Source organism: Mesoplodon mirus, assembly GCF_964341445.2.
Source record: "Mesoplodon mirus genome assembly, chromosome: 5".
NCBI lineage: Eukaryota > Metazoa > Chordata > Mammalia > Artiodactyla > Ziphiidae > Mesoplodon > Mesoplodon mirus.
Window position 1 is genome coordinate 77,851,433 of NC_138980.1, and position 26,184 is coordinate 77,877,616.

Consider the following 26,184-nt stretch of genomic DNA (forward strand, 5'->3'; position numbering starts at 1 on the left):
CTCAGAAATTTAAGTAAGAAAGTTCATGACCAAGCAGTATCATCTCAAGGTAGTTTAACTGCACTGCACTTCATTGTTCATAAGAACTTCTAAAATAGAAATAATATTAAATGTAGTCAGTGATTAGAGCTCTAAGTCTTGTTTATAACTCTGGAAATATATCTGGCTCAATGACAGGCCCGTGAGGAAAAGTGGGATAATTGATGCATGTGTAGCACATAAAACTTCTTGGAGAAAAAAAAAAGAATTGTTGATAATGCATTTATTCTTTTCCTCTCTCAACAAACATTTGTTGATCTCTTAACACTATGAGATGCTAAAGATACAAAGAAAAAGAAAAGTGGCAGATGCCTTCTAGAAGCTTCCCATATAGTGACCACTTAAGTTACAAGAAGCCTTCAGTTTTGAAATCTCTTTGTCTCTATCACTGTCTCAAATCATTGTTCTTCTGTTTCCTTTAGATACTCACATGCGCAGTACATGCTATGGTGGAATCAAGAAGGGAGTGTGTGTCCGTCCTTTCCCTGGCGCAGTGACCAAGTCTGAATGCTGCTGTGCCAATCCAGACTATGGTTTTGGAGAGCCCTGCCAGCCATGCCCTGCTAAAAATTCAGGTAGTCACCTTTGCCAGTTTCACACCTGATAAAGAATCTAGAAATATCACATTAGATATTTGGCCAAAGAGTACCTCGGCTCTGAAGTATTTTGTCTTTATTTTTAATGGAAGAAAAGAAATACAAATCTGTGTTGATATGTGAAGCATATAATAAAGAGATCTGTCTTGTTTTTACTTATGATCTCTAGGCAGAGAGAACACACGGTGAATTTTATGATTATTTATTTATTTTATGATCCAATTATGACTGTTACAATGGATTCTTTACGTGAATATGTTAGCCTCAAAATCTTCCATCCCTTCTGTCATTCTGAAGATAAATAGCATAAAATTTACGTATCACTTTCAAGGTTATAATAAGTTCATGAGAACCTGGTTTTATTTATTTATTTTTAATCTTTACACAGAATGGTCTTAGGCTGCAGTCTATCAGAAGTTCCAGTCTATCAGGAATCTATCAGTGGTTCCAAAAAGTCATAAATTTACTTCTGAATGTTGTCATAAATTATAGGCACATTAAACAGTTTAATTCTTTGACTATTCTATGACTTGTTTATTCATATTTTTATGGAAACTGTATTGAATAGATGTAAGTACAGTAGGGAATCAGAAATAAACACAATCTCTTTTCCTTTAAAGTTGGGAATAGTTGAAAATATAGGTAGGCAAACATATAAATTACAGTTTAATATGATTACTGCCTTAAAAGGGACATAAAGAACTGGGAGAGCACAAAGGAAGGAGCAATTAGTTGCCTGGGGAGGCTGGGAAAGACTGCACAGAGGGGTGGAGGCTTACTTTGGTCTTGAAAAAAGGAATAAGAACTTCCCAGGTAGAAGATGGAAGAAATGAATTCCAGCAAAGGAAATGGCTTGTAATTTTGTTAAAAGTCCTAAATGGACTGTTCAAACCTTAGCAAAATGGTGAGAGTCCCTCTGGAAGAATTACTGAGCATGACATTTTTTAAAAGGAGGAGTTAATGAAGGAAGTCTTCCCCTAAAATGTTAAATGAATTATGCATATTATGAAAGAAGTGCAAAAATTGATAACAAGACTAGGTAAAAAGATTAGTGACTAATAAAATGAGTTGTGAATATAAGTGGAAATGTAGGACACAATAAAGATAGCATTGAGATCAGTGAGAACAAATTAAACTAAGTAATTAATATTGTTGATAAATATTGGAAAAAATATGAAGTTAGCTCCCTACATTAAATGTTACAAAATAATATTTTTGTAGAAGATACAAACTTTTTGTTAACTTGTAATGATAAAGGACTCTCAAAACAGACCCCAAAGACTAAAATACACATATAAAGTAGAAAAATATTTTATTTAATTTATAAAGAATTTACATTAATCAATAAGGAAAGTTGAAATCCTCTATAGAAAAAAGTACAGTGTACACAGAACTTCACAAAGCAGAAAGGCAAATGGTAGAGTGCTGTATAAAAAGATGTCCAATCTATCTAAAATTAAAAGAAAAGTTTAAAAAGGATCATTTTTGTTTATTAGATTGGTAAAATACAAATAATTGATTTTCCCCAGTGTTGGGGAGAATATACAGAAATGGGTACTCTCTTACATTGGTGCTAGAAGGGTAACCTGGGATATTTAGGGAGAGGGGGACTATCAAAAACCTTAAAAGAGACATAAACTTTGAGCAGTTTTACTTCCAAGAGATTAACCTAGTGATAGAATTGAACTTTGTATTTTTTTATTATAATTGCAGAAAGTTGAACAAACCTAATTTCATCAATAAGAGATTGATTGAATGAGAGTGGTAGATCCACATAACTGAGAAAAGATGTTAAATCATCTATTATAAATAGGCTATTACATGAAATGTCTATTGTAGAGTACAGAGAGTCCAAGCCTGCTCCCCACTTACAACCTCTATGACCTGAGTATGTTACTTCCCATCTCTATCCAAGCTCTCTTGGGAGTAAAAGAGGAAAAATAACAGTATCTAGTTTGTGGTATTGGGAGGATTAAATAAATTATTAGATGCAAAATGCTAGAACAACACCAGGCACATCACGTAGTAAATGCTATTTATTACATAAGTGTTTTCTGTTAGTTTATTATTGAGAGGAGAAGAAAAGCTAAAAAGCAATCTCTGTTGTACAATTTAGATTTTTTTAAAGTTTACATAAGTAGAAAATATTTGTAATGTTTATCAATATATTAATGAAATTCAGAGTGATAATCACAGTTATTTTTATTTACTTTTTTATGCTTACCTGTGATTTTGGAATTCTTAAAATAATTTTGTGCTAGGAAATGGTCCTTCTTTTCATTTTAAGTTATTGCAGGTAATTCTTAATGATAGTTTTGGAGTTATGTAAGTGACTTGTGTATGGAACAGATATAGTTTAAAGGTTTTGATTTCTCTATTTGTTTTTATCTTACAGCTGAATTCCACGGTCTTTGTAGTAGTGGAGTAGGTATCACTGTGGATGGAAGAGGTAGCTCTATTCAATTCTCAATCTTATAATAATTATATAGTTTTATAGCTTTATTATTATAATATTATAGATAAGATGTATTTAATATTATAAAAATATATCAGTATAAAGTAATAAAATAAGTTATCTCCTAGAACAATGGTTATAAGCTAGATGATATCAATCAGTATGTAGATGTACATTTTTCATAGTAGATAAATATTTTTCTGTTAAATATGCATTGTTTAAAATGTCACTAACAAACTACAACCATGATTTTACGGATACCGTCACTTAAGAAGAATCTAGAGCTTGTAAAAAAAAAAAAAAGAAAAACAAGACAATTTAAAGAAAAATGTTAGATAATGGTGCTGACATGGTTTAAACAAAAACAATCTGTAAGAGATATTTGATATGGATCTTTAAGAGATATTTGAGATATACTGCCCTAAAAATAAATTGACTACTTATGACTAAGAATACTAAAATGTTTCTGTCCAACCAAAGAAGTACAAGGTTTCATTAAAGTTTTCTTTTTTTTAAATTTAGCACTATGATTAACAAAATTACGATATAGAACTTGAATATTAAGTGCATATGTGTTTATAAAGTTTTTTTATATGTTAATAGTGTCCTTTGTTTTTTTAAAATAAAATTGTAGGGTGCTATTAATCGTTAGTTTACATATATATTCTAATACTTTCATGTTTGAGGAGACTTTAGACAAATTATAGATTAATTGACAGTAAATGTCACATTTTTTTGCAAAGAACATCAGAAACCAGAGTAAAGGGCAAACTTTTACAATGATGTTTCTCCCAAAAATTAAATTAAAAGACTGACATTTCTGGAGTATTTAAGGCTTCCCAAATTCTAGAACACAGTAGTTAGGATTAAAATTTGAGCATAGTTACCAAAATTTTATTTTATGCCAACTGTTTTTTTATTCCCTTTCAATATGGCCTCCCCAACAGAGTCAGCTGCCCATTGCAACTAGATGGTTGCTCATACAAGCACATCATTCCTCAAGTCCCACGGCCCACGGGTGACAGAGAGTAGTCATGTTCATGGCTTGTTGTAAAACATTGTGTTCTCAAGCATCCACATTTCAACTGTCCTCTCCATTAATTTCAACTTATCAACAATGAGTAACATTTAATAAGTATCATATTACTTAGTTGACTATAAAAAATTATAATAAAATAAAAATATTCCAGGCCTTCAGGACCATAAAATTATACAGACACCCTAATAAATCTTTGCCTTTTAATTAGATGGTTATAATACCTATCAAGTTGAGTTTTCCTTTGGGTTTTGAGCCAACAGTCTATAAATTTCTTAATAATTTTATCATAAATGCCAGCATATTACATGGCTTAATGCTTTGAATTTCTGCCAGTTCCCTTCATTTTTCTTTTGACTTACCACAAAGTGTCCCATATCTCTCAATTTTATTCTCACTCCTTATTTTCATTTCCTTTCCCTTTCTGAAAGGCAGACAAATTGGGGGTTTGCAGGGTTAGACACTATGTATTTTGAGTGATCGTTACTAGACATACATGTATCAACAGACAGTAAGTGGCTGTGAGCATTAAACTTTGAACATTTAATGCAGATATCAATGAGTGTGCTCTGGATCCTGATATATGTGCCAATGGAATTTGTGAAAATTTACGTGGTAGTTACCGTTGTAATTGCAACAGTGGCTATGAGCCAGATGCCTCTGGAAGAAACTGTATTGGTAAGTTATTTGTTTTATTATACAAGAGCCTTTTGTATAGTTTAATCCCATGGATTATAGGAGAAATCAAACTACAAATAAATGAGTAAAACTAGAGATCTTACAGTTTTTCTTGTTTCCATTTTAGTACAGAGATATAAAAATATGGGAATCAAACAAATGCTGTTACATAGTAGCAAACTTTGTAGTGGCACAATTTAATATTTAAATTATTTTTCCCAAGCGAATGGACACAGAGTCAGTTATCGGCCTGTTATATCTGCATATATCTTAATCCCATAATTTTTCACTAGAAAGTGGGATTCAAAAATTAATGAGGCAGTGTGGATAATAATAAGTTAAGAAAATTAAATATTACAGGTTGACTTATAAAGAATCAGTTGCTGCAACATATCCAAACATGATAACTGAGATGGGTGTTTCCTTTTGTAATTTATAAGAGAATGTTTGAAAAAACTCAGATATGTAGTTCATATGTTCAAGAATTTGTGAAGAATCTAGATTTTCCCGTGGAGCACTTGAGTTCACTTTTATAAAACAAATGTTATTCCATCAATTATTATATATAATAATTTTTACATCTAACCACTGATGACTCTTACATCCAAGTCTTGATGATTATGATTAGAAAGAAATACATTTTTCTATGTTTATGGCTCTGGGTTTTATTACTGATTTATGTTATTACATATCCATTTCACCTTGGGTTGAAGATATACATCAGATGGATATATAAAGCTATATTTAATATCATGTACTTATAACAGATTTTGATATCTGTTGGGAAGGGCACCAGCCAGAGATTGTTGAACATTTATAAAAATATGCAAACCAGCTAGTTTTTATTCCCCAGAAGCAAAGTTGCTTCCAGCATAGTGTCCAAGTACAGTTGAGCACATGAGTACCCTACTGAAAACAGGGAAATTCAGTGAGCATTCACACATTGAACACGGTTCATGGCACTACTCAACTCTTTAAAGTAGGTACGTGCATAATTTTGATAAAATTAAAACTAGATTTTAAAAATAAAAATGAAGCCAAATTCCAGTTTTAGTTTGCTGGGGCTGCCCTAACAAAGTACACAAAACGGGGTTGCTTAAAACAATGGAAATTGATTGTTACAGTTTGGGAAGTCAGAAGTCCAAAATCAAGGTGTCAGCAGGACCACACTCTCTCTAATGGCTCTAGGGGAGAATCTTTCCTTTCCTCTTCTAGTCTCTGGTGTTTGCTGGCAATCTTTAGCATTCCTAGGCTTTTAGATGTGTCACTCTAGCCACACATCCATCTTTCCCCTGTGTGTCTTCACATCAGCTTCCCTCTGTATGTGTCTGTCCCTATGTCAAAATTTGCCCTTTTTCAGGTGGACTCCAGTCATTGGTGTCCATACCTATATTGGAATACAACCTACCTGAAAGATCTTATTTTAACTTGATTACTCTATAATGATCCTATTTCTAAATAAGGTCACATTCTGAGGTACTGTGGGTTAGAGACTCAAAATATTTTTTGAGAGACGCATTTCAACCCGTAGCATGGACTAATGGATAAATAAATAGTGATTCACCCATTTGATAAAATGTACAATCATGAGGGAGATTATGGTGATGCTTAAAATATAATACCACTGCGGGGCAGTAAGTAAATGAAGAACAAAGTAGTTATGTGCCTTTTCCAAAGCATTACACACCTCCCAGGAACTTCAAAACATCTTAAAAGTAGCCACAAGAATAAGAATGTTCCATATGAGTAAAACCAAATATATTTTGCTTAGGATCAGGAATGTGCTTTGGATACGAAGAGACTGAGTCAAGGTATGGGGTGAGGAAAAAAACAACAAAAATAAAACATTTTGATCACTGTGCTGTTTGTTTCACTGTGTGTGTCTCCTGTCTTCTAACGGTTGCTTCCAGACATTGATGAGTGCCTGGTAAACAGACTGCTCTGTGACAATGGCCTATGCCGAAACACACCTGGGAGCTACAGCTGCACCTGCCCACCTGGCTATGTGTTCAGGACTGAGACAGAGACGTGTGAAGGTAAGAGCCATCTTCCTTCGTTGTGAACAGTAAGCACCTCAATATGTGTGAACCACAAGTACGTTATGAAGCAATAGAGCAGAAAGAATGTTGTTTGAATATGTTTTAAATTTTATAATCTCTTTCAGCTAATCTGCCAGTTTTAGAAATAGCATGCACCTAACCCAGTTTATGAAACCATCAGTTTTGTCCCATTCAGATGAAATATCAACAAACATTTTGAATTTAATGGGAAAAAAAAGTGAAAGGAGCTAATTTGTTTTACTTGCTAATAAAATGTCAAATTTTTGTTTGTTTTTCCCTTTTTAAAACCACTGTGACACATTAGCTTGGGGGAACCTGCACTGTAATGGCAAAGTCAGCACTTTGGCATTTTATTTATGAAATGATTGATAGACCTCAGAGGTTGGCCCAGAAAATATTTGGGGCTTGAGTAAAAATGGTCACCTTAATTAAATTTATAGTCCAAGAAAATTGTCCTTTGCATTTGAAAATTTTGAAGTTATAATTTGGGCTTAAAGATCATGAATCACTGTTTAAAAATGTCTTCCTTTTCTTTTAAGCTCATTTTTCTTCAGTGGAAGTTACATGAATGAGTTAAATGCTTAGGAAAGGCCTCATTTTCAGGAGATACCAGCTAAGCAATGAGTGCCTTCAATTATGTTTTTGTTTCTTGATCAAAGTACTGTGTATTTCAGAATACTCTGTTGTATGACTACTAGTCATTGTTCCTTTTAAGTCTCACTGTGTGGGCCTACAGAAGTGTCCCATGACATTCTCAAATCCAATAACTACTTCCGAATAGTAACCTCTTCAAAAAAAAAATTCATCTTTAGTTATTCGGAGTAGCCCTTTTTTATCTGTTAAAGTATTTGTTTCCTAGTGACTTCATAGCCAAGAAAACTGCAATAGTAATATTATGCAAAAAGATGTTAACATTCTCTTCATCTTATTGTTTAACTTCAAAGCATTCTTATGAACAGAAACAAGTTAGGACTCAAACAAGATGCCAGAACACAAACGATTTAGCTGAAGTCAATGAAATGCAATTACAAAGTGCAATTCTCAGTTTGGATTGAATTTGAGGGACCACTGAAAAGCAGTAATTAACCTGAAGAAAGAAAACAAGGGAAGAAAAAAGAAAACCTCCGCATAAAATGCAGTTTTTCTGAACTTAGTTCTGATAACTGTTGAGTTCCCCTCCTATCCACCACCTGTGGCAGGAGCTGCTCAAAGAAAAGCTCACTTTCCATTCCCAACTAAAGTACTTGAAGATTCATCCTGTCCATAGATGAGCAGAGATGACAGGGGGCACACTTAAGAATTTTGAATATTTTCACATAATATGTGTTTAGCCTAAGCTTCTTAAATGTATTCAACCCGAGTCTTTATTTTCTAGCACCCACTCCCCTCAACACCTCTTATCCTTCAAAATTGCCATGAGAAACTTTGTAAAAGAAAAAAAATTCTAGCCATATTTACTCCATGAGTTTTTTGGAGGGTGGGAGAAGGGATTTCAAGAATTGTGTTTCCTTCCATTTTGTTTTTATTCCCAACTTTCTACACTTCCTTCGCACTGCCCTTTATCAGTTTTATCTATTGTCTCTTGGAAGATAAGCTTCTGTTAAATGTCAGGAAGCTCTGAAAGCAAGAATAGCTAAGGATATCATCTTGATTTAACTGGGAAGCTGATGATTATTAGGACTGGTTTCCCTGTCCATAGCGACAGTACCCTTTGGTGCTATTGTGAGGGAGACACATAACAGGGAACTAAATGGTTGGTGTCTGATTCAGTTTGGTTTGCATACCAAATCATCAATATTTACAGCATATTTCTTCCATTTTAACGAGTAAGATGAAGTTGAAGGGTACTGAGAGGTGAAATACCAAAGGGTAAATAAAAGGGATTCACCTACTTACGTGAAAAAGTGAAGAGTAGGAGCTAATGGTGTTTAATAGTATGACATTGGATGATTACGTAAATATTAAGCCGTATTAATACCAAATCAGGCAACAGTGATGGTTAGAAAACATGGTCTTTACTTATTTTGTCCAAAGGATAATTGTTCCTGATAAACCTGAGCCTTTTCTTTAATACGAAATATGTTTTATTATCTGTCATTTATAAGAAAGAAGTTAATATTATGTAAATAAAAGAGAAATGATAGAGAAATATTTTGGTTCTAGCCTTATGACATTTGTGGAAATAAAAATGATTTATTTTGAGAAATCCAACCAAATAAATGTTATTTCTACACTTTCTTCCCACTATTAAGTTATTTGCATTTTATTAAGTGTTTTGCAAAAAAGAAATAGACCTGCAGGCCATGGATATCTTTTTCCCTTGGGTGTCCTCCTTATTTCCAGCCTTGCATTCACACAATAAATTTGTCTGCCTGAAGCAGTTCTCTGCATGCTATTCTTTCTAAACTAATTTCCAAAAACTAGGCAGGGAATTATCAGCCAATTCATTGCCGATTCTAGCTTTCTCTATATATATTTGCTATATTCACTAATTTTGCTTGTCATTCATGTTTTCAACAGGCTATTTTAAATACGTAATAAATAGCAGTGATCAAGTTTCTCTGATATTTCAAACTGAAGTTAAGAAAATTTATTTTACTTTTTTTGTTTGAGCTCTGAGAGTCTGTGAAAGTTAAAATTTTTATAGCAAGCACTGTGGTTTAGATTGTGTTTCCAGTGACATAACTAGTTAAATGTAAACCAGATGTGCTTTGAAGTTTATTTCCAGGAATGTACAGTGAACTGTTTCAGTTCCTGGTTCCACGACATTTATAACATAAAAACATTGTATTTAAAGAAAAATTAAACAGTTTATATTTGTAGCTGTCATGGCATGTGTTTATAGTTTTTGAGTTCATAATTGCTTAATATAAAATAGGGATTTTGAAAGTATATGATACTGACATTTTTCTTTTGGGGGAGCTTCTTACAAATAAAATTAGTAGGTAATATATCATCTGTCTTCAGATTAGGTATCTGCTGCTTTTTGGCTGATTTCTTTTTTACATTGTGTTTTTATTGAAAGAATTTTAGTACTCTGGAATAGATGTTTTCATTCCAAATCTGTGCTATATTTATAAAACCTGCTCTTGTATTTTTCTTTTAAGAGGCTTTCTTGCTACAAATGACCTGAAAGAAAGATGCATTTATATTTCTTCACACAATTTCTACTTGAAGAATTTATTTAATACCTGGGTACTTCTTTAGTAGTTTTGAAATAGCAAAGAAGGAACATACCTGTTTTCCACATGGATTTTTAAATTTGCATTTCAAGTCCATAGACTTGAAAATCAGCGAGCCCTGCCTTTTCAGAACCAGTTTAGTTTATATTTGACTTGAGATGTTCAAGAGTAAACATTACAATCTTCTAGTTATTTATTTGCATGTTTTCCTTGGTATATATAGTATTCATGTTTAATTCAAAGAGGTATTTAGAAAAAAATAAGTATTATGGTGAACTCGGAAACTGTAGTGTTCAACAAAAAAAATCTTGAGGTATGTTGACCTGTTTCAGATAGTTAACCAAATACAGAAAGAAATCCATGTCTCTCTTCCTTAAATTGAGTGGTTTAATTTATATTGAAGGTCAGTCTTTGATATTGTTTCTAAACACTTTAGCTAAATCTTGTATTTATTTTTAATTAACTCATGTTAAACTACTTAACTTTATTGGCTTGACATTTTGTTTAGTCACCACTTGAGAACATAGGCATACTCTAATTCTGACCGTCATACTTCTGACCGTCAACAGGAGTTGTTTAGATTATGGTATATGTTTTGATTTAAGACTCAGATCAAATTAATGATGGTAAAGGTCTATTTAAAACAATTAAAAGATTTTTTTCTCTTTTTAATTTTAGCACAATCAGTTGTGCTTTAAAAATGTCTCACGCCAGGGGGCTTCCCTGGTGGCGCAGTGGTTGAGAGTCCGCCTGCCGATGCAGGGGACACAGGTTCGTGCCCCGGTCCGGGAAGATCCCACATGCCGCAGAGCGGCTGGGCCCGTGAGCCATGGCTGCTGAGCCTGCGCATCCGGAGCCTGTGCTCCACAACGGGAGAGGCCACAACAGTGAGAGGCCCGCAAAAATGTCTCACACCAAACATGGAAATGTGGACGGGAAGGTGGATAAGGGCTAGAGGAGAATGCTGTACCCAGTATTAAAGTTTCATCCCTTATTCCCTGATTTGTATCCAGAAATTTAGAATTAAAGCCAGCATTGTGATATGTTATCTCTACTACAGGCTTTTAAAATTCTTCCAAAACCTCTTGGAGCCACAGATGACAGAAACAGTCACTTTTGTGCACAGCACACATTGCACCCAGGAATATGTTGCTTTCCAAGGAATCAGAATTCAGATTTCCCACAGGAAAATTACATCTCATTATAGGAGAAAATGAATCCAATTTATGTAAAGTTGTAGTGAAACAGTGAAGATTTAGATGCTAAACCCTTTCAAAATAAGCTGATTCCTGTAGTCTTACTGAGTCCCTGGCCGTGCACATGTGTATTCACACGGTAAAATGCACTTCTCCATTCCCCATTCACTTTATGCCTCATAGAACCATATTAAAATTACAAGAGCCAAGTTTACCAGACATTCTGGCATAGCGTGGCTTGTTGGAATAATATTTTCCAGAAACACATGGCAGCTCTAACAGAATCTTTTCCTTCTGGATTGTAGATATAAATGAATGTGAAAGCAACCCATGTGTCAATGGGGCCTGCAGGAACAACCTTGGATCTTTCAATTGTGAATGTTCTCCTGGCAGCAAACTCAGCTCTACAGGATTGATCTGTATTGGTAAGATTCATACGTGGTGCTGATGTTTCAGTTTCACTACAAAGATAAGCAGAGACCTCAGGACTTCTGTGGATAAAAACAGAACACGATCACAGGAAGCTAATAATTAGGAGTTACTTCAGGTGTTTTCTCTTGTTATCAAGATAGGAGTACAACATGATAGCATAAACTGGACAGGCTCTTAAATTTTGTTAGATTCTGGGAAGCGTTCCTTTCTTATAAGTATATATATTATGCTATATGTTATAAGCATTTCCATACCACACACATATTTATATGCATTCCCCAGGAATGCCTTAGGCATCAATACAATCAAATCCTTACTGCATACTTTTTATAAACAACCTTCAATGGTAAACAGAAATGTGATCACATTTGGACTCAGTTAACAAGAATTTAAAGAGTTTAAACTTTAAACAAATAGAAAGAATTTATTGTTTTTTTTCATTTCTCCCATCAATCATAAATTTATGAGCTCCAAGGAAGAGAAGATAACTGTTTTCTTGCTTTGGGAAATCTCTAAGAGAGAAAGATTCCAAAACTTCCAAGACATCTTTCAATGTATCTCAAAACATATAAGGTCAGTTTTTGATAAAGACGATAGGAGATATATAAAATGAAATAGTCTGATCTATCACTATAAGCAACCGTTCAGCATATGTAAGGGAAAAAACGATCCCAGTCATCCTTTCCTGCTTCTAGTGTCTATGGCTACACTGGCTAGGTATACGTACTTCATATTATTACCTAGTATCCACCTTTAAAGGGAACTAAATATATATTTCCAAGTAGTTAGGGAGATGTTTCAGTTTTACATAGTGCCAAATAAATTGGCTGTTTTTGTTTGTTCTTTATTCAATATCAATTTTCAATTTAGTATTTCCCAAAGACAATAGTATTTTCAGTATTATGTCTGATGCTAGCAATGTTTAGCTGGATGCTTAGAGTACCTGTTTGTCACAGGAGGAGAACTGACCAAGTCCAAAGTTTCAATGAAAACCTTCCCTTTGGAAATGCCAACTCTTCATCTCCCAGTGAGGTACAGCTGGTGAAATTTGAGCCTTGCTCAGCTCTCCAAACTAGGAAATAGACTGCCATCTGCCTAGGGCATTACTTTTTTTTCTCACAGAATTCCTGGTTTGGGGGGAGGACGTGTGGGTTGGATCTGGTAAGGCAGAAATATTTTTGCTAAGCCACAGTTTCCAACTGAGATAGACTCGTTTTATTATGCAAAGGAAATGAACTCAGCATTAGTCAATTAATGTCTCAGAAAACTAACTTGTATGCCACTTGGGCATCAAAGATATCTTAGTTTTTGCTTTGTCATAAACACGTCTATGATTTTGGCCTTTACCCTTATAGTTATTAATGAAAAGGAACAAAGACTTTTTATTTCCAAGTCATTATGTTGGACACCTAAACACCACCATATTTTTCTCAGCCAACGTGTTACGTGTTTTCATTCATTGTGATCAAATTTGAAGATCCCAGCCTAAAGCTGCTCAGAAAGAAATTTACTTAATATTTTAAAATTTTAGACATCATTTTCTCTTCTTTTTTTATTAAAAACAGAATTCTAGTTTTAAAAAGGGAGTTAATAGTAAAATATACTTAGGAAGTATTATGAATGTACTTTTTAATAAGACTGTCAAACGGCTTTAATCAGCAATTAGCCTGCAAGCTGTTCTTGGTAGGGGCCAAATCTCTAAATTTAGAACTGGATAAAAATTCCCTGATGTAATTAAAAATTTTAAATTGTCCAGACGTACATGAATTAGTTAGATACAAAGAATATTTAGGGATTTAGAAGATATTATGCAAACTTCCTAAGTATAAACCAATCTTGAACTGTTCTATAAACTGCTTGAAGAGACTGCTGTATGCTGGTTGAAATGATTAAATATAATAGAACAATAAATTTGGTTAATCTTTGCTGCATTGCACTGCTCACAGCTGATAGCTCTGCATAATCTAGTCCAATTTCCCTCATCTTTGGCTTGGATCTGCATTCTGTCCTTAAATTACATGGACACGACAGGGGCAATGCTCCTCCTCTTAGCCTATTAGCAGTGTTTAGCACAGTTCATCACTCATCCCTTCTCAAGAAGTTTTTCATTTATGGCCTCCTCTTCTTTTCCTTTCACTTTTCTGGCCAGTTTTCTCAGTTTCCTTTGTTAAATCTTTCATATTCTCCTGTTTTCCAATTTGAAATGTCTCACAGGTCAGTCCTTGGACCTCTTTGCTTCTCTGTCTTATACTCATGCTTAGATGGCCTCTACATTGACTCACATCTCTCTCTCCATCCTTAATCTGTCTGCTAATTTCACATTTGTATTTCTAATTATCTGCACAGTGTCTCCATTTGGGTGTCTAGTTGACATTTCAGACTTAGCATATCTAAAACCAAATTTCTATCTTTCAGCTTAAATCTGTGTCTCCTAGAATCATTTCTGTCTTGTCAAATGGTAACTCCATTCTTACAATTGCCAGCCTCTAAAATCCTGGAGTCACCCTTGATGCCTTTCTCTCAAACTGCACATTTAATTCATCAGTAAATCCTATTGATTGTACTTAACGTTTATCCATATTTCAACCACTTCTCACCACCAAGATCAAGAACCCCCAGTCCAAGCCACCATTATTTCTCTTCTTGATTTTTACTGTAGCCTCTAGCTTATCTGCTTTCCCTGCTTTATTGTTTTTCAGAGATCTTAACCAACCTCTGACTATATAACTACGTCTATATTGTGACTCTGTGTGTGTGTGTGTGTGTGTGTGTGTGTAGGTATATAGGTACACACACAAGAGAAAAAAACAGTCAGGAGATAGAGATGGATTGTATATGTGTGTGTATGGATGGATTTGGGGACTTTTCAGTGTTGATACAATACCAGCCTACAGAAGCAGAGTAAAGCCTCTGAAATCATACAGTGCAGGTTTGAATCTTGATGCTGACACTCTCCTAGCTGGGTGAACTTACTTGGGTAAATTAGTTGACCCCTGTGCCTCAGTTTTCTCATCTGCAAGTTGTCCATAGCTTATAGGGTTGTTTTAATGGGTAAATAAACTAATACACGGAAAGCCTTTAATAGTGCTTGTTGCTACCTCAATAAATATTAGCAAATATTATTACAATATATCTTACTTAAAATGACTACAGCCAAGGTGATAAATCAGTAATTAACCCCGTCCTTAAAAGACCATTTAAATACACAGTAGCCTTACACAAGCATCTCTGTTTCCTCTGTGCTATGGAATGTATAGGTTTAAGCCTATAAAACTGTAATTTGAGACCTGATACAAATGCATATGAGCAAATCTTTTTCATTTGCACACAGTTTTTATCCAAACTGAATCTCAAAACAGAAAAAAGCAAATGGACCGCCTATTTCTTCCCCACATCCTTGCCCCATAACTTTTTGTATTCAGTCAAGGACAGAATTGTTTGTTTTGTTTTATCTTCTGTCCCAGAGGGCTTGGGTTGTAGGTAATGTCCTCTTACCCACTACCTTGTTCCATAGGGAATCAGATTACAACGTCTCCCTTCATGGGCCTGCCAGTTTCACTGCAATTCCCTTTCTGTGTTTCTGGTTGTATTTTTTTTTTTTATTGTTGATTTTAGCAGTATAGCTTTATTTGCCCTTATTATTAGATGAGTCTTAAAGTAAATACTGTAGTTCACATTTAGGTCTGTGATGCATTTTGAGTTAATTTTTGTGAAAAGTGTAATGTCTGTGTTTATATTAATTTATTATGACCTTAGGTTTGATAGTGACTTGCATACAACACCAACAGCATGAGTCATGAAAGAAGTAATTAATAAATCAGACTTCATTAAAATTAAAAACTTCTGCTCTGCAAAAGATATGGTCAAGAGAATGAGAAGCCAAGCCACAAACTGGGAGAAAATATTTGCAAAAAACATATCCAATAAAAAGACTGTTATCTGAAATATAAAGAGCTCTTAAAACTCAACAATAAGAAAACTAACAACCTAATTAGAAAATAAGCTAAAGACCTTAACAGACACTTCACCAAAGAAGATATACAGATGGCAAATAAGCATATGAAAAAATGCCCACATAATATTTCATTAGGGAAATGCAAGTTAAAACAATGAGACACCACTACACACCTACTAGAATGGTGAAAATCCAAAACACTGAGAACACCAAATGCTGACAAGGATGTAGAACAACAATAACTTATTTATTGTTGGTGGGATTGCAAAATGGTACAGCCACATTGGAGACAGTTTGGATGTCTCTTATAAAACTAAACATACTCTTACCATACACCCCAGCAATTGCACTCATTAGTATTTATTCAAATGACCTGAAATTTATGTCCACCCAAAAACCTGTACACGATATTTATAGCAGTATAGAGTCGTTGACTGTAAAAAAAATGTACCACTCTGATGTGGGATATTGATAGTGGGGAAGGCTGTGTGTGTGAGGGGACAGGGAGTATATGGGAACTCTGTACTTTATGCTCAGTTTTGCTGTGAACCTACAAATGCTCTAAAAATTAAACTCTATTTTAAAAAATGAAAAAAATAAAGTAAATACTGTAGGAATAGGCTTTTTCTTTATTGTTTTCCAAGACTGTGACCACACTACGCTATTAAGCTTTGTTAAATTGTTTTACACATCACCTGCAGAGGGATCACCTCAGGAGCTTGTCAAATGCAGACCCCTGGGCCACACACCTGGAAACTTATGAGTCTGCATTTTAACAAGAAGCTTGGTAATGTTATGCACAGTAAACTGAGAGCCACAGTACTGCAAGGAAAACTTCACATATGATTTATTTTACCCAATTAATATTTGCCATGTCAACTTTGGATTCCTTTTCTCTGCTTCAAAATTGTTTTTTTAATGGGCATTTAAGGAAGAACTTAAATCTGATGTAGAAACATAGTATAAAAAGTTAGGAGTAGTTGCCTCTGGATGGTTGGATTACAGGTGATTTTTATATTTTCTCTGCTATTTCTTCAAGTAGTTTATCATAAACATGTGTTACGTTTTGAACTAGAGATAAGGCTATACATATGTATCATAGAAAGATGCCTGAAAGAAAATACATCAAATATTAGCCCTGGTGTGTCTTAATGGTGGTTTTATAAGTGATGTTTATTTTTTTATCTTTAAGATTTCTTTTTTCAAATTATTCATCAAATAATTATCTTCAGTTGGAGAGGTGCTGGCTTCTCTCCAACAGAACGGAAATTGTGTGTGGTTTATTTGGTGGGGAGTTAGGAGAGAAGGAGATTATTTGGAGAATGTTATTAGATACAATCTTAAATATCAAAGTATCTGCCATAAAGAATAAGTCTTATGAATATTTTTCATACAAGTAATGATCTTATAACAGTAACGCCCTGTATTTGCAAATCCCAGTACGAAATCGTGGGCAGTAGCAGCTGCTCCTAGAATACCCATAGATATAATTGTATTAATTATCATATCATGTGAAATATATACAGTACCATATTTAATTTTCATGTATGTAATATGCTATATTTAAATGCATGTATGTGTAAATGTCTATAAAAAAGTTTTTTAAGTAATGGTTTTGTTTTTTAATACTACTAAATAATGCCTTTGGTGTATAGAACTGAGTTCTATTTTCTTCAGAGATGAGAGCTCCCCACTATTTCCTGTTCCTTTTCAGACAGCCTGAAAGGGACATGTTGGCTCAACATTCAGGACAACCGCTGTGAGGTGAACATCAACGGAGCCACTCTGAAATCCGAATGCTGCGCCACCCTCGGGGCCGCCTGGGGGAGCCCCTGTGAACGGTGTGAACTAGGTAGGAGCCTGGCCAGCGGGCTTCTGGGCTTTTCATCAGAAAGCTTCTTCCTCAGTAGGCATCTCTTTCTCTGTATATTTCCATCATGAGGAAGATCATAAGATCATTACCCTCCCCAACATGTTGTCTTTTCTGGTAAAATGTATTCACTTCTTGAAATATGTTTTTGGTTTATCCTTTTACTTTAAGCAGACCCTCTGAATAGTTTGGATAAGGAAGGGAATCAACTAGAATTTAGCTACTGGGTGACTATCAGTATCCTCCAATATTCTTATTTGCATGTGTCCCGGTAGAGCATGATGTCTCTTTTCTCTAAATCTTTTGTTTACTTGTGATTTGGTTGACAGTGTGAAAGCAAAAGGAAATTGTAGGAAAAATTATGAGAATCTCAATATGGGTCAACACCGATGGAGTTACCACAGCATGTCATGTGCTCCACTGAATTGAACAGAGGGCAGCTGGAGTCTTTTGCCTCTAAAGCCCAGATTGTGGTTTTTATTTAGTTCAATTTAGATTCCATTATACTGTTTCTTGAGCTTAAGACAGTTGTGTTTTTGTAATGAAGTAAAAATGTGTCCTTTGTTCTCACAGATACAGCTTGCCCAAGAGGGTTTGCCAGGATTAAAGGTGTTACTTGTGAAGGTGGGTGCGTTCTTGAATGACATTTTAAGTCTTTAGAGCAGTATTTAAAATTAACATTCACTCTCACACTTTGGAGATATTTATCACTTTCAAAAACCTTGGGATTTCAATAAAAATACTAGATGTAGTCAACAAATGTTTTAGAATAATATTCTTAGGAAACAGCTTAGAATTTCCCATTTCTCCTCTTTATGCTGTTGGGTGAATTTTTGTGAGGACATCACTAGCCTTTAAGGTACAGAACAGCTGGCAAAGGTGTATGTCTGGGATGTGTTTTATGGACGGGCAAGGCTGTGGTAGTTTTCACAGCTGGTACCCAGGAAACCCGGTGGCTTCGTTGTGGAATATTTCTGCTTAACTCAAGTAATAATCCACATTGTATTGCAGAATGAATATGCTATACAGGAAGTAAGACTACACATGCTTTTTCTACTTGTAACATCTTTCCCTCTCTGCTTGCTTCATTTCCCTGCAGACGTTAATGAGTGTGAGGTGTTTCCTGGTGTTTGCCCAAATGGACGCTGTGTTAACAGCAAAGGATCTTTTCATTGTGAGTGCCCTGAAGGCCTTACGTTGGATGGAACTGGCCGTGTGTGTTTGGGTAAGTCCATGCTGTCTTGTGTTTTATGCATGAAACCAAGCATGAATTTTCTTATTTTTTTGGATAGTGGCCTGACCAAAACTATTTGATCTATAGCTGGAAAACTTGCTTTAAGTGAGATATTTGGGGGAAACTCACCAGAGGATATTTTTAAAGTGAATGAATTTAAATGAAATGGTTTCTGTATAATACAGAAAGTTAGTATACTCACAAATTTATCTCAAAAATGCATCTTCCCCGACTGAAACTCTGTACCTATTAAACACTAACACCCCATTTATCCCTCTCCCAGCCCCTGGCATCCATGCTTCTACTTTCTGTCTCTATGAATTTGACCACTCTAAGTGCCTTATAGGAAAGGAATCATATGATATTTGTCCTCCTGTGACTGGCTTATTTCACTTAGTGTGGTGTCTTAAAGGTTCATCCATGTTGTAGCATGTATCAGTATTTCTCTCCTTTCTCAGGCTGAGTGGTGTTCTATTGTATGTATGTACCACATTTTATTTGTCTACTTATCTGTCGATGGACGCTTGGGTGGCTTCCACCTTTCGGCTGTTGTGAATAATGCTTCTGTGAGCGTGGGCGTACAAATATATTTTCGAGTCCCTACTTTCACAGACACACAAAAATTATAAGTTCTTTAATCAGATATTTTAGGCTGTTTAGTCTTTCACACTGAGTCAATGGGAGAAGAGAACTATGTATATTTTGAACATAGAAGAAAAATTGGAGACTCGTGTTTGAAGTTTAACATTTACCAGCCCATTGCAGCTATGCTCCTTGACAAGACAGTGGGGAAAGTCATGGCAAAGTTATGTGGCTTCTGTGTGAAAACATTGACTGATCCTACCCCTTCCTTTACCATCTTCAGAATTTAAATGTTCTTAATGCTTTATTTTCTTAAGATTTTAAATAAGGAAGCTATTTCTGTCAGCATTGTATTATAGAAATGCCTAGCTGACTTTATTTTTTTATCAGTGTTATTCTTGACTAAACTTAAGTTTCATGATTGAAAAAGAAACTTCTATTGATTCTATGTTGTCTCTGAACAATTTTTTATTTACTTAAGGGATTTTTTTCCCAATATCTTATGAAACAGTAAGTTTTTAGTTTTGTAAAATAACTTTACATAGGCTTGTATTTGAAATTTAAGCTTGTAGACAAAGTGTGAGCAATGGTAGTATTATATTCCAAGATCTTCAAGGTATTTAAATAGGTATTCTAAAATTATATATTAACTAAGTATTCAAAAAATTATATATTAAAAATTATTTCAAACTATATAATATATATTTTTAAATTATTCTATTCAAAGATCTTTAAGGTATTTTAAAAACAGGCATTTTTAAAATTAGTAGTAAGAAAAAAAGTTTGCAACAGCATACAGTTTAGTTATTATAATAACACAAATTTCATTTTAAAATAATTTTTGATAGCATATTTAAATTTGGATACAAAGTATGACTGTAAAATCATATGGAAAAAAATCATATGGAATTGTTTAGAAAGTATAATATCCAAAGTCCAATTATAAAGAAAACTTCTTTTTGGAGTTTTATTCTTAAATTATCTCCAAAGTTTAGAAAAAAGTAAAGTATCTTTTGAAGATGACAAAGTAATAGTATCAGTATGGTCAAATAACTAATGAAATCAAATTGCCTTCAGTAACTAAATGATGCTATATATGAATTGATATCATTGATTTTAAATTATCACTCAGCAAAATAAATTCTCAGTAATATCACTCAAAATCATGCCTTTGTAATATTCTAAGAGGATATATCGGATTCTTCATCCTTGTACTTTTGTTAAATGCTTTTTTTTAACATCTTTATTGTTAAATGCTTTTTGTCACTACTTAAATTTTGCTACAATAATTTACCGTGGCTGTGAATGTGAGAAGGTTTCAAGAGATTGGCATATGAAAATGGAAAATATTCTGAGAACAAAAGAGATAAACTGCTCTGATAGAAGTTGATCTAAATCAGGAGTTCCAAACTCAGATGCTTGCAGGGGCCAAGCAGTTAACATAAATGAGTGAGGTGGTAATAAGGAGTAGTGGAGACTGCAACAAACTGTAAAGCACATGTACTATCCAAAGGTTTCCAAAATTAATATTTTAATTTAATGTATGTAAGCCAGTCAAAACATTCACAGGCCGTATGTTGACAATGTTTTGATTCCTGATGTAAATATTGATATGAAACTCAGTAGTAAAGGCACAGGATTACTCTACCAGGCTCTTATAACTTTTTACATATGTAATTCAAATGTTTTTTTTCCCCGACTAATCCCAGAATTGCTCATATTTCAGTGGCCCTAAAATATGCTAAAGTTATTTATTCTTTCTGATGTCAGTGATACAAAAAAAGGATCATAGCTGATGATAAGAAGGAATCTTATCCCAAGGGAACCTTTTCTTCCTGAAGGTGTCAGGTGAGAATTAGGTAACACTGAAGGAGAGCCCACCTGTTCTCTCTTTAAATGACTGTCATTATGGTATCCGTTTCAGGAGGTCAGGGACTCTGTCTCCTGCTCATTGGTGTGTCTCCAGGGCCTGGCCTCATCCCAGGGCCTAAGCAGGTGTTTGGTATGTGAATGTTCAGTGCATCTTACAGCTTAATCTCAAACTGTGGTTCCCTCTCCCTGTAGATATCCGCATGGAGCAGTGTTACTTGAAGTGGGATGAGGATGAATGCATCCATCCTGTTCCTGGGAAGTTCCGCATGGATGCCTGCTGCTGTGCAGTTGGGGCGGCTTGGGGCACTGAGTGTGAGGAGTGCCCCAAACCTGGCACCACGGAGTACGAGACCCTGTGCCCCCGGGGGCCTGGTTTTGCTAACAGAGGGGATGTTCTTACTGGGAGGCCATTTTACAAAGGTAACCGTCAGCAGCGCATTTGGTCCCTTTGCACTAAAGCTCACCTTCCGCATTCTCTGAAGATTGATTTTGCCTTAAACATTTGATTTCGCACTTTATTGTCTTTGTTAAACAAAACATGCAACCAGCCTTATGGCCCAGGAGTATAAATCACCTATACAAGTTGGTATTGAAGTGAAGATACTAAAAAAGACAGCTAATCTCACTTTTCTTACAGCCTTCTACTGTACTGCTGCTTTCCTCAGCACAGCCTGATGAGATGCAGCCCTGATGTTGCAAAAAGTTCTCTATCTCCCTTAAACTTTACAAAACAAATGGTCAGAAATAAAGGGATCAGAACTGTTCAGTAAAAATACAGAATCTTTTTCACAATTGACACTTCCTGTGTGGCATCAATGTAATCACTGAAAAATTTGATATCCCCCATTTTTACTTGAGTACATTCTTTTCCATCATGTTAGATTTTTAACTTAAAATGATGAACCTACCCTTTTATTTTTTAACATCTTTATTGGAGTATAATTGCTTTACAATGGTGTGTTAGTTTCTGCTGTATAACAAAGTGAATCGGCTATACGTATACATATATCCCCATATCCCGTCCCTTTTGAGCCTCCCTCCCTCCCATCCTCATTATCCCACCCCTCTAGGTGGTCACAAAGCACGGAGCTGATCTCCCTGTGCTATGCAGCTGCTTCCCAGTAGCTATCTATTTTACATTTGGTAGTGTATATATGTCCATGCCACGCTCTCACTTCATCCCAGCTTAAGGGTAAGCTGGACCTACTCTTTTATTACCAACCGGCTCTACATTCCAGCTCTGTTCTGCCTGTAGATATCAATGAATGCAAAGCATTCCCTGGGATGTGCACGTATGGAAAGTGCAGGAATACAATTGGAAGTTTCAAGTGCCGTTGCAATAGTGGCTTTGCTCTAGACTTGGAGGAAAGAAACTGCACAGGTGAGACTATTCTTCTGTTGTACTGGTAAACCTTGGCTCTCTTTCTTTTGCTATTTGGAAGTACTGCCTTTAAAAGCCCATCTTCTCCTAGGAATATGTACATTGTTCTTTTTATTTCCTTTTCCCGATGCCTAAACCACTTCTCCAGCAAACTTGTTATGAGAGAGCTGCAAAAGAGCATGAAAATAATATCTGTGCTACCTACAAGAACAATATAATAATAGGATTTTCAGAATATATGAGTACTAAAGAATATAGCCATTAAATCAACACTTGTATAAACTTGACATTCTGTTACAAATTTTAAGGTTTGTAATAGATAAGTTGTAACTTATTTTCCTCATCTGTGGACAGTTTTCTTAATATTATGCTTCAGTCACAATCCATATCCATACCCTTATCCATAGCCATTCTCTCTAAGAAAATATACAAAATTCCAAGTTTTTCTATTAGGTAATATAACAAATTATTCCAAACACTTGAAGTATGTCTCCAAGGTCTTATTTTCAGAACTCTCGTTCTTCATATTCTCTTTGGAATTTTCCCTTTTCTCCTGCCCCCACTACGCATTCATGATCTCCATTGAAGTGTCTCTCTTGACTTTTTCCTAGCTTCCTACTCCATAGGATCCTACTGATTCACTCCTGGCCCTACCCAGCCTAGACTATCCCCCTAAGCATTTCAGAACTATCCATCTGGTCTTGTGGAGTTCTGCCGTCTTGTCTTTCTGCCGTGCCTCCCATGCTGATCCCCGACTCCTAACCCCCTCACCACTGTTTTCTCCACTCGGGGCTGCTGAACTTGGCGGGGAGAGCCTGAGAAAAGGTGACCGAGGTCCCTGCATTCACCCTCAACCAGGCCTTTGCAGCTGCTGAGCGATACTTGTATTCACCTCTTTACGTCCCGTAATAAATTTCTCTTAGCAGCACTTCTAAACCTCTTATGACTTACACACCCTCTCATATCGCTATTCATTCCTTTTCTTCTTTATTGAAGTCAAACCTGATTGCCAGGACCCTTCTCACACACCCTCTTCTCTGGTATAAAATGTCCTTTTTCAGCCCTACTCTCTCCTCCACTTCCAGAGAAGGAAATGTGATGTTCTTCTGCAATTTTCCAGCGAAACTCTCTGCTTTCACTCTCCTTCCCTCTTTCTGCTCCAGGCCCTTCTTAGCAGAGTTCACTCCTCTCTCTCTGGCATCTCCCCCTCTTTACCGGTTTCTTTCCCTAGACCTGTAAACAAGTGCAGAGCGTCTCCTCAGCCCTCCTTTTCCCTCAGGCTACCATACTCTTTTCCTACTTTCACCTCTCATTCCTTTTAAGTAACCATTTGCTTTGTAGCCCCTGAATGCTGACCTCCCTCCTTCAGGCACATATATATACTCTTGCAAAAAACCTTTGCCAAGTTCAAAAAAATCTTTCTCTCAGTGCATAGTCTCCTTGACCTCTGGCCAACCCCCTCCTTGATTTTCTTCTCTCTTAGCTTCCGGTATTTCCCGTCTCAGTTGTCCTATCATGACTATGATGTTCCATCTCTAATCTTCCCAGATTCTTCTTGCCTTTGGCATTTTCCATCCCTTGGGCATTTTCCAAAGTCCTCTGCTCTCTCAACATTCTGCCTCTCAGAATTGCATCTACCATCACACCTTTTTTGTTTGTTTGTTTGTTTTGTTTTTTTTGCGGTATGCGGGCCTCTCACTGCTGTGGCCTCTCCTGTTGCGGAGCACAGGCTCCAGATGCGCAGGCCCAGCAGCCATGGCTCACGGGCCTAGCTGCTCCGCGGCATGTGGGATCCTCCCGGACCGGGGCACGAACCTGTGTCCCCTGCATTGGCAGGCGGACTCTCAACCACTGTGCCACCAGGGGAGCCCCCATCACGCCTTTTTGGATGGCCTCTGTTGAGCTGACTCCTAGGTGCCATCTCTAGCTCTCTAGTCCTCCTGAGTTCCACTCCTGCATTTCTAACTTCCATCTGGACAGTTTCTCTTTGTTTTCATCTCCCTTTGTCCCATCCCCCTTCCTCTGCCTAGGGACTTCCTTGGATATATTAATAGTATCATTTCACTCAGGATTGAAGCCTCAGACTTAATTTTGACACCTCCCTCTCCCAATAGACAAGTGAAAAAGTTATGTATATTTTTCCATCAAAATGGCTATCTCAAGTACTTGTGCTATTTCTTCTACACTATTGCTGCTGTAGGTTCAGCTCCTCAGGAAACAGATTGAGCAGAGATTAGCAGGCATGAAGGTTATTAAGGCTTGGTCTTGGGAGGGAGGGAAAGGAAGCAGAAGTGGGCTGTGATGCAGTCCCAGTGTGGTCCTCAGCCCACCCACCCCGGGAGCTCTGCATCTGGGAAGCACATCACAGTTGTCTTGAGTTAGGGCAGAGGGGCTAGGTGTTTACATACCTGCATGATGAATCTTTGCATACATCTGCCCCAAGAAGGGGTGTGACTGTGAGGAAGATACGCTTAGCTGAGGCGCTTCCTGAGGATAGTTCTCACCTCAGGACTTTCTGCCAGCCGCAGTCCCGACAGCTGAGGGCAAGGATGCGCGAGTCCTTCCTTCTTGAAGGGGGACCTGGGCAGCACCTCGCAGTCTCTACTACACTGCAGATTCCTCCAGCGTCTCCCACCCCAGTAAGTTTCCAATTAGATCCTTCATTTTCACAACCACCAGGTTTTTCATCCTAAAGCAGGGCTTGGATTGTATAACTTCCCGCAAAACAACTTCTATTGACTTAGATGATCCTAGACCTAGGTAAAGAAGCTTTTCCAGTTCTGACTGCCCTGTTTTTGGTGTGAAATTAGCCAAGTCACTTAATGGCTCTGAAACTCACCTCGTTTATACTGTATAAGAGAGAAGTTTGTTGACAGCACTGCGGTGTTGTGGGATGCAATGTGAAAGGACAGTGGGACACGGTCGGCTGCCCTTCTTCACAGCATGTAAGGCCCATCTTCTGCTCCCCACGCTGGCACCCTCAGTAACCATACCCATCTCACCTGTACTTGCACCCATTATCAGCCTCTCTACAACTTGATGTTCTCTGAAATGCATTAGTTTTCTTCATCTATGCATTTTATCTCTTGCCCTTCTATTTATTCTACATCTTTAAAGTTAGAATATCTATGCAGTCTTCCAGGATCAGTTCAAAAGCCACTTCCTCCAAAACACTAATTCTTAACAGCAAATAGCTTTCATATATACTGCCCTCTTTATGAGACAAGAACTGTTCTCAGCACTTAAGAAACATTGGTTCACTTACTCCTATGAGGCAGGTGCTACTACATGCCCCATTTTACAGATAAAGAAACTAAGGCACAGAGAAATTAAGTGGCTTTCCCAAGCCCCGACACCCAGAAGATGACAGAAGTGGGGTTTGTGCCCAGTCATCTGGTTCCAGAGTTCATAATCTACACTATGCAGCTCCCACCACATCACGTCAGCCAAAACCTGTCCCTCCTCTGCCTTTGAACTTATTCTGTGTTCTTCATACAGCTCTCATCACCAGTTCCTAGATACCGATAGATAAAAATTAAGAGAATTAGTGTGCGTATTATTACCTGCTTAATTGAATCTTGTTTAAAAGAAAGTACCTGCATTTTTTCAGTATGTC

At 36.3% G+C, this 26,184-nt stretch overlaps 1 protein-coding gene across 1 annotated transcript in view; it reads left to right on the forward strand.

Moving 5' to 3' along the window:
* FBN2 (fibrillin 2) overlaps positions 1–26,184 on the forward strand; it is a 228,716-nt gene that overhangs the window by 137,412 nt on the left and 65,120 nt on the right. Inside the window, exons 16-25 of the mRNA XM_082621174.1 lie at positions 462–614; positions 3,031–3,084; positions 4,679–4,804; positions 6,715–6,840; positions 11,548–11,667; positions 17,344–17,481; positions 18,073–18,123; positions 18,599–18,724; positions 21,380–21,607; positions 22,443–22,568. Of these exons, the coding sequence (XP_082477300.1) occupies positions 462–614; positions 3,031–3,084; positions 4,679–4,804; positions 6,715–6,840; positions 11,548–11,667; positions 17,344–17,481; positions 18,073–18,123; positions 18,599–18,724; positions 21,380–21,607; positions 22,443–22,568 (1,248 nt within the window). The remainder of the gene's footprint in view (positions 1–461; positions 615–3,030; positions 3,085–4,678; positions 4,805–6,714; positions 6,841–11,547; positions 11,668–17,343; positions 17,482–18,072; positions 18,124–18,598; positions 18,725–21,379; positions 21,608–22,442; positions 22,569–26,184) is intronic.